The following is a 13,061-nucleotide window of genomic DNA, read 5'->3' as shown; positions in this document are numbered from 1 at the left end:
AGAAATTACGAGGACAAAGTGCTGACTGACACAAAGTACAATCACTGAGACGAAACTGGAGCCTATGAAGACAACAGGTCTTGACAAATTTGCCATTTACAAGACAATATAAACTGGCCTGAATCAACAGCTGTTTAACCCACTTGAGTGGACAAAATGCCAAGCATAATGCTGTGTTGTATGTGTGTACATGGGAGCCTGTGAGACAATGTGAGACAATCAGACATAAAAAAAAACATTATGTGGACAACAGTACAGCAGTTTAGTCCATAAGCCTGTAGGAGAGTACTTTCAAAAGACTCTGAAACAGCTAACAATGAACCTATGGGCACCAACTCAACTGATCAATCTGATCAGTTAAATAACAGATTCATTTACAGTGGCAGGGGCACTAAACCACTAAAATGTGCAGGGAAGGGTGCCTTCAGAACCAGCATTGAGACACAGTGTGCTAGGACCCCCAGCATTGAACTGTGGAGCAGAGGAACTCTATTCTCTGAAATGATGGTGCTTAGTTCTGTACTTTTTAACAATAACATGAGGAAAGCGAAGGTCTATCACCATGATCTCACTAATGCTGTAATTCCTGCTGAAATCCTTACATCAATGCTCCAAAATCTAGCGGAAATACTTCTCTGGCCAATGTTTGGCCACTGAGCAAGAATCTTAACCCCCATTGCTCCCTGTGTGCCTTAAAGATGGCTGCCCAACACTCCAGGCACATGTGCTCACTCTATTACTGAGAGTGTGTGTTCACTGGTGTGTGTGTGTGTTTAATCCATGCAAGGACAGGTACAATTAATAGGAAACATTCAATAAGCAGGTCTCCTGAAACGTTTGTCCATATAGCTTATGTGTGTTAGATATGAGGTGCTGCATTTGATAAAAACAAATAGAGGGATAGAGACAGAAAAATGCAAATAGGACTTCAACATTGTAGATGTGTACAGTTTAACAGATAACAATACTAAAACACTTTGATCTGTTTCAACATAAAAGACTCATTCAGCAAAACGTGAACACATGACATAAAAACGCATTTTGGCCATTTTCAGCAGCAGGAAGACAGAGATAGAGGAAAGAAGAGAAACCGAGGAAGAGAAAACAAGGGAAAAGTGATAAGAAAAAAATAAAAGGAGAAAGAAAGAGAGAGGAGAAAGCTGACACTTGTTGGAGGGAACAGGCAGACAGAGGAAATAGACAGTCAGTCAGACAGTCAGACAGACAGACAGTGAGGAGGAGTGGAGGAGTGTACAGTACCAGCTGAGCCCCTCCTCCCTGCCCAAGAGTAAGCTGGCCTGTGAGGTCACACTGCAGAGAGAAAGACAGGCGAAACACACGCTAGCACCTAATGTTCAATACTCACCCTCCCCACCCCGAGACACACACACACACCTACAACAGTAGGTACTTTTAAACCAGTAGCACAGCCATGAACGAGTTTTAGAACAGCAGATGACTGGAAGGTCAGACGCTCATGCAGTAGTTACACACACTCTGAATCTGTACACACACTTTCCTTTGGCATTTTCTGCCTTGGAAGAAAGACACTGTACATTCACAAACTTTCTGATTGGTCACATCACACAGACTCAGAAGATCATGCTGTTAAAGATGGATTTCCTACATTACAATATTCCTAAAAGAATCAGTGCAGCAGTTTCTGTGTGTATCTAGCTACACTAGCTATGATATTTATATTCATCAATACTGTAATGCTGTACATATCCAAAAAAAAACCAAAACAATAAAAACCACATACCTGTGCTATTCGTTTACCTTTCAAACAATGGTCTACCACTGGAGATTCCTATAGATTGTATCCATATTGCCTATATCAGGTAATATGTTACCACACATTCTTCAATCTGAATAAATAGTCCCATCTCTGTATGCTAAAGTTTACAATTAGTTTTGACTTCAGAAAAATGTTTTTCAAAAACAGATGCTCCTATACCACTAAATTATTTACCACTAGAACACTAGAACTCATCATCTTCATACTGGCTTCTATAGTAAGTTAGTTTCCTCTTATTTTCCTACAATCTTTGCTGTCCATGCTAATGAAACTGTATGCTGCAGATGTGGTGGACAAAGATTAGATCTATTCCTGCATTCCTGTAAAATCTACATCCAGCCAACACAAAATGAATAAACAGTAGGAGATGGATGAGGCAGATGAAGCAAAGGCTCTGCAATATCTGTTAAGAGAAGCAAGAAGCCACACAATAAAGCAGTTCCACCCCAGGTCTGTGACACTTCATTAACATTTAGATTGCAGGGAGCAGACCAAGCAGGGGCACAGACCAAAAACACAGCTCAGAGACCTGGAGAACGACTCGAGAACTCATTTCTGTGTTCATAACAGCACAGCGCAGCAACTGATGCCTCTGAAACGCTCTGATGAATTACATTTTCTGTATGATTTCAGCACACTGGAGTGTGAATATATGCTCAGACTGGAACAAAGTGAATTATTTTGCTTCCATGTCACTGACCAAAATAACCCTGGTCTTTAATATTCATGGTATTTTTAAGGTGTTATTGTATATTTAATCTGCTGAAATAGTTTTGGCCTGAGTATAATTATATTAAAATAAATTTCTTAATCAGTTCTCCATAGAAATCAACTACAATTTAATACAGTAACAAAATCAAAATCAACAGGTCGGTCTATGCCGTAATTATCTTTAAGACGGATTTTAGTTGTATTTCTATACAGATATACTTTAGCTGGGAGTGGCCTTAAAAAATACATCAATTCATACATCATTAAAACTACTGTGCATTATTCAGTCTTTACTACTGTAAACACAAGCGTGTATTCAGCTGTTAAAAGCAGCCTGGTTACATGACGACTGATATCACACAGGGCCTCGCACAACTACACGACTACAAACCCCTCCTACCATCACCGAACGGTTTAGTGATGAAACAGGGACACCGGTATCTGACCAGGGTACGGACAGTTCTGTATTCGGATTAGCACTCGTACCACAAAGTGCAATTATATGCTTTTAGGAAAATGGGCCTGACTGTCCTGCTGTCTGAATCTGCTCTTTAATGCCCCCTTGTGGTCAGTAGGTGCTGATACAGTTTTATTAGGAGACGTACTGTACTAACACACTGAGCATCATGGGACACAGAACACAGCAAATCACCCAGAGCCTTAAATAAGGAATAGTAAGGGATGGGTAGTAGGGGTGGGAATCGTTTACTATCTCACGATTCGATTCGATTCCGATTTTGGGGGCCACGATTCGATTCAAAATCGATTTTTGATTCAAAACGATTTGAATTATAAAAATTTCTGCTTCTGGCTTATGAATCTTATTGAAAAAAAACCCTCCATAATATACACTGGTCCTGGAGCAAGTAATGTGTTACAAAAACAATAAAATGTGCAGGAATGTGGGTCCTCAGTGACAGAGAAATCACTGGGATATCACAATGACGTTAATGAACAATAAATAAATAATAAATAACACTGCTTTATTACCAGGCTACTAGCGGTGGTGTGTAGGTGACGCTGCTGGGCTGATGTGATGATAGCAGTGAAGCGCTAAAGTTCAGGAGCAGCTGCTGATTAACTAGTTAACTTTAAGGTCGTTGTATTTCTTCAGAAAGGGGGCAGGAGGTGGAGAAATTAATTCATATTGTCCATTCCTTAATTCCTCTGTGATGAGGAGCTGAAATTAGCTCTGATTAGCTTATTGTTATTTTTCCGTTCCGCCTTAAATGCTGCAGCCCGCTGCCACCTGTAGCGTTATTTAAGGTGGAACTGGAAAGTTAGCTAGTTAGCTAGCTAACAGTTACTGAAACTAACTACTAGCGATCTTTTTTATGCTTGTTATGAAGCATTCTGCCATAAAACATTGAAACTACACGTTAATCTAAGGTAATATAGTGCTTGTTCTGCCATCTTACCGGTGATTCTCAAACACCTACGCTCTGTGTGTGTCTGGAAGATCTCCGTTTGAAGGGACAAGCGCTATCCCCAGGGTTGCCAGGTCCAACAAAAATACCCAGCCCAAAATCAGTCTAAAACCCGCCCCTCAGAATCGATTTTGGGACATTTTAAATCGATTCTGAATCGTAGTAAATGAGAATCAAGATTCTTATGTGAATCGATTTTTTGGCACACCTCTAATGGGTAGCTCACGCAGGACACTAAGAGACTGCTGAATATTCTTAATAGCACTTATTATTATTATTATTATTATTATTAATTTAATGGTGACAACATTAAAGCTCCCTGGTATGTCTTCGCATTCATCTAGCGGACAGTAACAAACAGCGATAAAGGACAAGTCAAAGCGACAGATAGAAATCACACAGGATCACAAAGCAAGGCTTAAGTCAGGCATGACATTGCTAAAGAAATGGTCTGCTGAGCAGCAGAAGCACACAGACTATTTGTGAGGCTCAGTCTGAAGCAGTAGCTATGATGACCGGGCCTTATTCGACTGCAGACAAGACAACAGCGCATGACTGGCCAATGCAGTGCCCCACTGGCCAAGACACAGTTTCCTTAGTGGCCTATTCACCTGAGGTTAGCAGCCAGACCGGAGATGCAGTTAGCCATCTCCCCGTTCTGTTTGTCTGCACCCCACATGCTGTGAACAGACGAGAAAAAGAAAGAGAGCACACACACACAAACACACATACACACAGGGCAGGTTAGAGAAGAACTCATACAAATCACACATTCACTAAACCTGTACTGAACATGAGATGCTTGTATGGCTGAAACAGTGTGGTTCCAACGTGACTAATAATGAGAAGACCCCCCTAGTAGTCACAAACACATGGCTAAAACACCTCGAGCCACTGCCAACCGCAGAACTCTGCAAGCGTGTGCATGCGCCCGCACCGCTGTTATTTAGGTCAACCACTCAGGCAGAACACACAGGCAGCAGACTGCGTGCTACTGTGCCTGTGTCCTTTAGCCTTAATCTGCATGACTTAGCATGGTGCTATATGGCTCTGTTGTGAGCCAGGCAGTCTAGAATTTAAAAACTGTGGTTGGTCTGCGCAGTTACTGTGTTTATTAAAATGTGTGTATATACTTTCAGTGAAAAAAAAAATCACTGCAACAATAGCTGTAGCTAAAAGCTGATGCGTCAGATGGCAATGCTATTCAAAAGGAATATAAATCATCTCAGGCACAATAAATGATTTAATATTTAGACTGATTGACGATCAATGTATATGACCTGACATTCTACAGATATCTACACACCAGTATCCATACAACTCATTTATTACAAGCGATCATACAGCAGAATCTCTCCTATTAATTTATACAAATAAATTGAGTGAGTATGATTGTCATGGAGAAGTAATTGTAGGCACAAAGGCATTAATAAATGGGTCATCTATACGCTTGGTAGATGTGTATACTTCCAGGCCAAAGGGATACTTTCTACAATGCCTCTAGGAGATTCAGGAAAATGAACAGGAAGAAAACACAGTGACTGGGGCAATCCACTGTTGACATGCGGTTAAAGGTTAGATATGTGCAAGGGGTAAAATAGACGTTCCTGTGAGAAAAAGTGTGCATTTATACTATAGTCCAAATGTTTGGAATCAATGTTTGCAATTATTTAACTAATTTAACAACTAATTTAACAAAACTTATTGAGTCTTTTCTATATAAATAACAATAGATCAACCATTTCTCCCTTTTGAAATAAAGTCATGTACAATAGTAATTGAAAAAGTAAAAATGGTCAATTTATGGTTATTAAATAATTAAATATAGTTAGTAAATAACTTACAATATATTATCACAACTGTTGTGGTTGTTGTGTCCATAAAATGATGAAAAAATACATTAAATTCCCAACTATATTCCCCATATAGTGCCCATGTTAAAACATTACAATAGCCATCAACACTGTAAAAGTATTACTGAATTAAATAATGATGACCATAAATAATAATGAAAGAATTCTGATTCCAAACTATTGAGCGGTCTATAGTGTATTTGCACACACTGAGCTTTTGTGTTGTGGTCTATCCATGGAGGACTTACACAAGGTTACTGAGTGAAGCCAGGCTGAGCTGCTGTGGTTGCTGCTGATGCTGCTGCTGTTGCTGAGGCTGTTGCTGGGATACCGATGGCTGCTGCTGTGGTTGCTGAGATACTGACGGCTGCTGCTGCCAAGTAGTCACGTTGCTTGGCAACAGCGCACCCTGCGGTGTGAAGGCCTGAAGGGCTGTGAGATCTGCACTCGTCAGCTGATACTCTGCACAGAGAGAGAGAGAGAGATGACAGCGAGTTAGAAAGAGAGAGAGAAAGAAAGATATGATAGAAAGATGAGCGAGAGAGAGAGATAGGGAAAAAGATAGAGATGTAAATTTATGCAAATTTGTTCTCTTTTTCAAATAAAAAACAACTGTGTGTGTAATCCTTGTTTCTGGAGGCTAATTTAAAAAGTATTTACACTTTCGAAAACATAAAAAAATGTAATTAAGATGCAGACAAGAGTAGAAATCTTTGTACAAAATGGAACAATAACACGAAGACAGAGTGAGAGACAGAAAGAGAAAAAAGGTATGTGAGCGAGAGAGTTTGAGAAAGAAATATAGAAAAAAGTAAAGAGTAAAAGAGTAAAGCAAGAGTAAAAAAGAAAGCAAGAAAAACAGAAATAAAGAAAGGAAGCTAAAAAGAGAAGTGAGCAAATTAAGACATAGGAAGAAAGGGAGAGACAAACTAGGAGTGAACACATTTAAGAGAGAGAGAGAGAGCAGAAATATGTGAGAAACAAAGAGAAAGCAAGAAAGAGTGTGAGTAAAAGAGAGAAAGAGTGAGAAAAACAGTGAGAGGGTGAAACAGAATGAGAGAGAGAAATAGCAAGAAAGAGCAAGCACAAAGAGAGAGAGAGAGAGAGAGAGAGAGAGAGAGAGAGAGAGAGAGAAGAAAAGAATAAGAAAGAGAATAAGAGGCAGAGGGAGCAGGAGAGAAAGAGGTAGAGAGGCAAAATGTGACATGCAAGAGACAGCAAAAATAACAGTAGGCAAGAGACAGACAGACAGACAATAAAAGAGAAAAGGAGACAGAAATTAAGATAGAAAAAGCATAAAAAGGGAGAGATGTGAAAGAGTGCGAGAGAATGAGACGCAAAGAGAAAGAGACAATCAGATAAAAAATGCAAGAGAGTGAGAGACAGACAGAGAAAGATAGAAATAAAAGAGACAGAGAGAAAGAGCTCAGCAGTGGAATGTATTGTAACAGTTACAGCTCTGTTGAGTTAGAGATGTTTAACACTCAACATTGTTGCAGTGTTGGAATTTTTTTTTTTTACCTGTGTTGTAGGCAGTTGGCATGGAGAATGGGGTCAGGAGGCTGGGCGTTGCCACGGAAACCACTGGAGTGGTGAGAGGCTGGGTCACCTGGGAGGCACCTAACCGCTGAGCGTTCTGGAAAAGGGGAAGGGTGGTGAGACAGAGACGGAGGGGTAAAGTTTAGTGTACAAAGGATACAGAGCATACAACAGACAAAGGCCCAATCCCGATTCTCATTTGTACTACTAACCTTTTTCCCTTTGGAACAGAGTTACAAGAGATGAAACTACTATTTATTATCGTCCACCACAAATTCTCTGATTCACTTGGTTCTTGTTTCGAACTGTCCTGTTCCACCTTAAATGCTAGGTGCAGTCTTAGGTGCCAAAATAAAACTGCTGCACCTTTTAGGGTGGATCTGGAAAATAACCAGCTAGCTATCTAGGAATAGGAATTGGATGAGCTTGTTATAAAGAAAAGGGACATAAATGGACTACATTAATCTACCCTAAAGTTAATGGAATGGTTATTGTAATTTTTAACCGAAGAAAAACTATTTTTTTTTTGTTACAATATATACAGACAGGCTACTTCAGGAGGATAAAAAAAACTGTAGTTCTAGCACTTCACCCTGTACACACAAAACGCTGCAACCCTGTAAGATGTAAATAGAGAGGTAGGGCCTAGTGGTAGGGACAAGGGGTGAAACAGAATTTGAACACAGTCTAAACAGTCTAAACAGTCTATAGGCTTACCACCATATTAACCAAAGAGTGTATTATCTTTAAAAATGCTGGAACTATCACACTAGTGTGTTTGCGCCAACTGAAGTCGTACTGAAGTATATATTTCCCTGAAATATCAACCATCAAAGTGTCCCTCGGTCAAGGCAGCATGCAGCAAGCTTCTCTTACTGCTGCACTCACATAAAAGATAAACTAAACGCAACTCTGAATCATGCAGACTCTAATGCATACACAAATCTCCTCAGCAGAGATGAACAGCTGTGTAAACCATGTTTTCACACAAAAATCTCAACACCCCAATACCCAGTCAACCTTGCACCCTCTCACACAGGGGATAGACACACAAAAGCACTTTAATTTGAGAGATTCCACCATGTCAATTTGTTTCGTTAAGACAACACAACAAATCCCACAGACTGACACAGGTTTACCTGGCATGCCAGCACACACACACACACACAAACACACACACACACACACTCGTCTGAGTGAAAGCGTGCAAGAGAGCGGTCCCTGAAGTGAATGCTCATGCTTGGCTGCTTCCTGTCTTTGATCCAGTGTGTCAGAGTTGTGGATAAGCATGCGTGCGTGTGCACTGAACCCTTTCACATGTACATTCACATGTTAAGTCAGTCATGTTCATAGTACGCAGTAATTTGGAAGCAAAACAACAAATGCCCCTTACACTCCTAGTGATTACACACATCATTAATGTGGGTGTTTAAGGATCATATTATTTTACAGTTGAGTGGATAAATTAGAACACACCATGAAAACAAACACTTTTAAGCATCATGCTAAAAATTTGTACCCCAACAAAATGGCTTTTATGAGTTGTTCTAAGTTTTTTGCATTTTCAAAACAGTGCTCAATTACTTAATCCTATCAACACAGGGCAGACGTTACTTTAACCATCTCAGAACATACGTGTACTACATGATTATGCAAGCAACACTGATACCAATCACTGTTTGAGCATGCAAGCCATACCTACATGTGCATTTATCCTCTAAAAGAAGTGCCTTCATCATCTAGACATTTGTGTCAGAAAGGTCAAGCATGGCAGTGTGTACACCCACAACAAAAGCCTTCAAACATTCACAGAACAACAGGCACCAAGAACTGACCAAACCTTCAAAGCACAACAGTCTAGAAAAGGGAGTTGTATTCACCTCACTCACCAACTCCAGCTCCTCATCTGTCTGCAGGGGTTTAAGGGGGGAACGGACAGAAAACAGGCATTACAACTCGCCTCGTTTTGATAATACTCGCAATCTTTATAATCACCAAGCACCAAAGTGCTACGATGTGACTGATTGTATATCTGGACCATCCAGAAATGCTATAATGCTACAAACTGTACTTTGAGTTTGGTAATATAACCATTTGGGATATTACAAAGTTCAATTTAAGACCCCACTAGCTTGGCATAATTTCTATGTAAATTAACTTGTTAATACTTGAATCAAATGCTTTTAAAAGCTCATTCTTTGGCTTATAATATCAAGATCAAAAGGTCAATAGCAAAACAATCTATTAAATATATATAGAAGAAATGCGAAAACTATTACCCATAAAAGAGTGCATCTTCCCTTAGACCCTGATGTGATGTACTTTGCAGACCACTGTTAAGCTCATAGCATTTATGATTAGCCACAGTCACAGATTGATGTAGTGTGAAAAATATGGTAGTTCTCTTCTAAAACTGACAAGGCGCACCGGATTATAAAGCGCACGATTAATAAACATCTATTTTCTGGTCTATTTTTATACATAAGACACATCAGATTATATAGCACATTATATGCATATCAAGGCACAGGGGAGTTGTAATGTTTTCCTTCCAATTTTGCAGGTTTTACCACTGGGTGGTGGGAACTGCTGGAGAACTAAACTGTACTTTAGCGGAGTGGCTTTACTGCGCCTTAAAACATGACCGGTAAAATTCATACCACCTGAAGCACTGGATTATAAGGCGTACTGACGACTGTTGATGCCTTATAGTGTAAAAATACTGTAAAAATACTATGGTTGATAAGCTGTACCGGTCATATTATGCATGCCACTGTAAACTGTATGATTTACCAAATATAAGATAAACGCCATATTTTATTAGGGCGAAAACATCTTATGCACCAACAGGAAATTTCACTGAAAAGTGCCCCATTATGCAATTTTATTACCAAGATAATTCTGTTATTGTGTCAAAATAGTATTTTAATCTTATATATTATATATTGCATATTGTGAGTAGTCACAACTTAGAGAACAAAGACCATTTGTATATTTTATAATACATAAAGAGCACAATTGTCCTGTTTATCAGGATGCAGTGCAGCAGATGCTATATGAAAATTAATGTCCTGTGAATTTGACAGTATGTTTTCAAGAATTGGCACTACTTGTCAAAATATTCCCACATTCTGCACGTTGTAAAAACTTAAATTATCTTGTTTCAAGGCTATTTGAGCTCAACACAAATTAACAAACACAATGTGCTCCTGTAGGGTAGGGTAGTTCTCACCAGCTGCATGAGGCCCTTGCTGCTTTGGGAGGTGATGACCCGGAGGTCCGGCTTACGACTGTTCACCATCTGAGGGCTGGGCGGAGGGGGAGACTTGGCCGGAACTACTTTCCCCATGCTGTTGCCGTTGGAGACAGAGAGGAGGCCTGGGGAGGCCCTGGCACTAATGTAGCCATTAGCTGTGGAGACAGGAAGAGGAAAGTGTCAATAGAGGCTTGTATGATCAAAATACACACGTCACAAAACCTTCAAAGGAAAAATGTTTTTTGCCTAAACACAAATGCACACACACACACACACCTCTGTGTGGCATTGAATGTGGTTTGTGCCACACTAGGAAAAAAAAAAAACTGCGGCAGAATATTTGCACAGCAGGAAAACACTCGGACTAAGCCTGTTACTGATCATCCCACCATGTCATTTGCATTTTGTAACAACACTTGCTCAGTGTTGCAAATGTAATCCCCTGTTTTCCAGGCTTATAACCCTATTATGACATAATTGGGGGATTAATAGCAAGGGGGTTTTAATCTGTGTCCGTGTGGCGCTGGGTTGTGTGTGTGAGAGCAAAGCTAGAAAGACCAAAATGAAAAACAACAAAAAAAGAAACAAATAAAACTGGCAGAGACACTAAAACTCTCACCTTCAGCAGGTGACTGGGGGATGAGACAACTATTAAACCATATTAAAAAAATTAAACAAATTCATTTTTTGAAGCTTTGCATGAAGTAATTGTGAGTGTATATCTCACCAGCCATAAAGAACGTGGATCATCATGCTGAAAGATGCTTTTAATTGGGGCTAAGCTAGAGGGCAGTGTTTCCAGAGGATGTAAGGAAAATATATTGGGAGAGAGAAAGACTACAGTTCCTAAAGTTCCAGACTAACTTGAAGTAATTCTTTACATTATAGCAACATTTATGGATGAAACGGCCAACAGAAACGCTTGTAATAGAATTCTACTGAAAGTTTATATTTTTCCATTCCAAGGGTTTTTATTTGGACATCCCTAAGAATGGCTACTACAAAGTCCATGAATGTTTATGCTGCATTCATTTACCTTAGATGTTGGATGTCAGCATAGGTATTGCCAGTGACACCAGTTGAAAGCAATGCATTGTACTGTATTTTGTGCACTGAAACAACATGGAAACATGTCCACAGATGAAAGTTGGACAGTACTGTGCGTGTAACTGACTTAAGACACTGATTTAAATAGATAGCTGTGCTAATAAACTATATAATACTACTGCTTTCTCTTTTGCAATTTGGTATTCCCTTAACTCCTATTAAGCAGCCCAATCACAATGCAGCTGCAATTAAAATGTTTGTGGAGTCTTTGACATTATGAATGCCATGTGTTAACCGGCTGCGTCATTGACTCCGAGTGGAAACATATTGCACGTAGAGCTGCAACACTGTGGTTGGAGGGGAAGGGCCACTGAGCTGCCCTCAGCACCAGGAAACTCAGAGCTCAATGTTTCCCTAGAGCTGTGGGAAAGCAGGGACACATGCAAGCGAGCGTACCTGCTAAAGAGCACACAGTTTACACATGTGTATAGTATGAGACTGTAATTGCACAGGAATGACTGAGTGCATCACAGCATGTGTTGATTTTTGTATGACTATACACATATGAGCCCCTCTCTCTTGTCCCGCTAGGTCTTCCTGTCCTGCCAGCCCCCCCCAGGCCCCCAACTTAGGGTCCGATTACTCTGGGCCGGCAGCGGGAATGGCAGGAATGCGGAGTGACGTCAATGCTGACATTCCCTGAGCTCCTTCTCAACAGCAACAGCTGAGAATGGAGGCAGAGGAGGACAGAGCAGCAGAGAACAAGAAAGAAATAAAGAAAGAAAGACTTGAAAGAATAATGAAAGAACAGAGGAAGAAGGAAACTAACAAGAAAGAAAGAAAATTAATAAAACAGAAAACAAAAAATAAAGAAAATCATCTAAACAAAAAGAAAATGACAGGAAGTAAGAGAGAACGACAGAAAAGAGATGGAGAGTAAGACAAAGAAAAAAGGGAAAGAAATGAGTAGACAGAAACAAAAAGACAAAGACAGAACAATAGACAAAAAGAAAGAGAAAGAGGCAGAAAAGAGAAAAAAAATACAGAAAGAGAAGATGAAAAGAAAAGACAGAGACAAAAACAGGCAGCTAAAAAAACAGCAAGCTAGAAAAACAAAAAGCAAGAAATATCAATAGAAAAAGAAAGAAAAAAAACAAGAATAAGAAAAAGAAAAAAGAAAAGGATGTAGGAACCCACTAATTGAGTGCAGTACTGAGTATTCTGCTTGGATTCTCTGTACTGCAGAACTGTGAGTCCTGCTCAGTCATCTATCCGCTCTGATCCCTGTGCTGTTGCGACAGTCGCTACACAAACTGACCAGTGACCTGTGATCTCCGTAGCGTCCACTGGCCATATTTGCTCTTTGAAGAGCAGGAGAGAGGAGCTGAAGTTACAGCTGTTACAGTGTGTCAAGGCTGCCTGTGAGCAGA

The 13,061-nt window shown here is 39.9% G+C and overlaps 1 protein-coding gene across 12 annotated transcripts in view; it reads right to left on the bottom strand.

Annotated features, from left to right (window-relative positions):
* The window catches only part of mef2d (myocyte enhancer factor 2d), a 68,367-nt gene that overhangs the window by 3,642 nt on the left and 51,664 nt on the right, over positions 1-13,061 (bottom strand). For 3 of the 12 annotated variants that reach the window (XM_049480047.1, XM_049480049.1, XM_049480048.1), the window contains exons 7-12: positions 10,561-10,739; positions 9,209-9,238; positions 7,311-7,425; positions 6,038-6,251; positions 4,548-4,616; positions 1,261-1,311 (exon numbers count right to left, since the gene is read on the bottom strand). In XM_049480047.1, the coding sequence (XP_049336004.1) occupies positions 1,261-1,311; positions 4,548-4,616; positions 6,038-6,251; positions 7,311-7,425; positions 9,209-9,238; positions 10,561-10,739 (658 nt within the window). The remainder of the gene's footprint in view (positions 1-1,260; positions 1,312-4,547; positions 4,617-6,037; positions 6,252-7,310; positions 7,426-9,208; positions 9,239-10,560; positions 10,740-13,061) is intronic. The other 9 variants (XM_049480050.1, XM_049480058.1, XM_049480051.1 and 6 more) reach the window with 6 other exon arrangements.

Source organism: Astyanax mexicanus, chromosome 6 (assembly GCF_023375975.1).
Source record: "Astyanax mexicanus isolate ESR-SI-001 chromosome 6, AstMex3_surface, whole genome shotgun sequence".
Lineage (NCBI taxonomy): Eukaryota > Metazoa > Chordata > Actinopteri > Characiformes > Acestrorhamphidae > Astyanax > Astyanax mexicanus.
The sequence above is the reverse complement of the archived record's forward strand: the minus strand, read 5'-3'. Positions and strand labels throughout refer to the sequence as shown.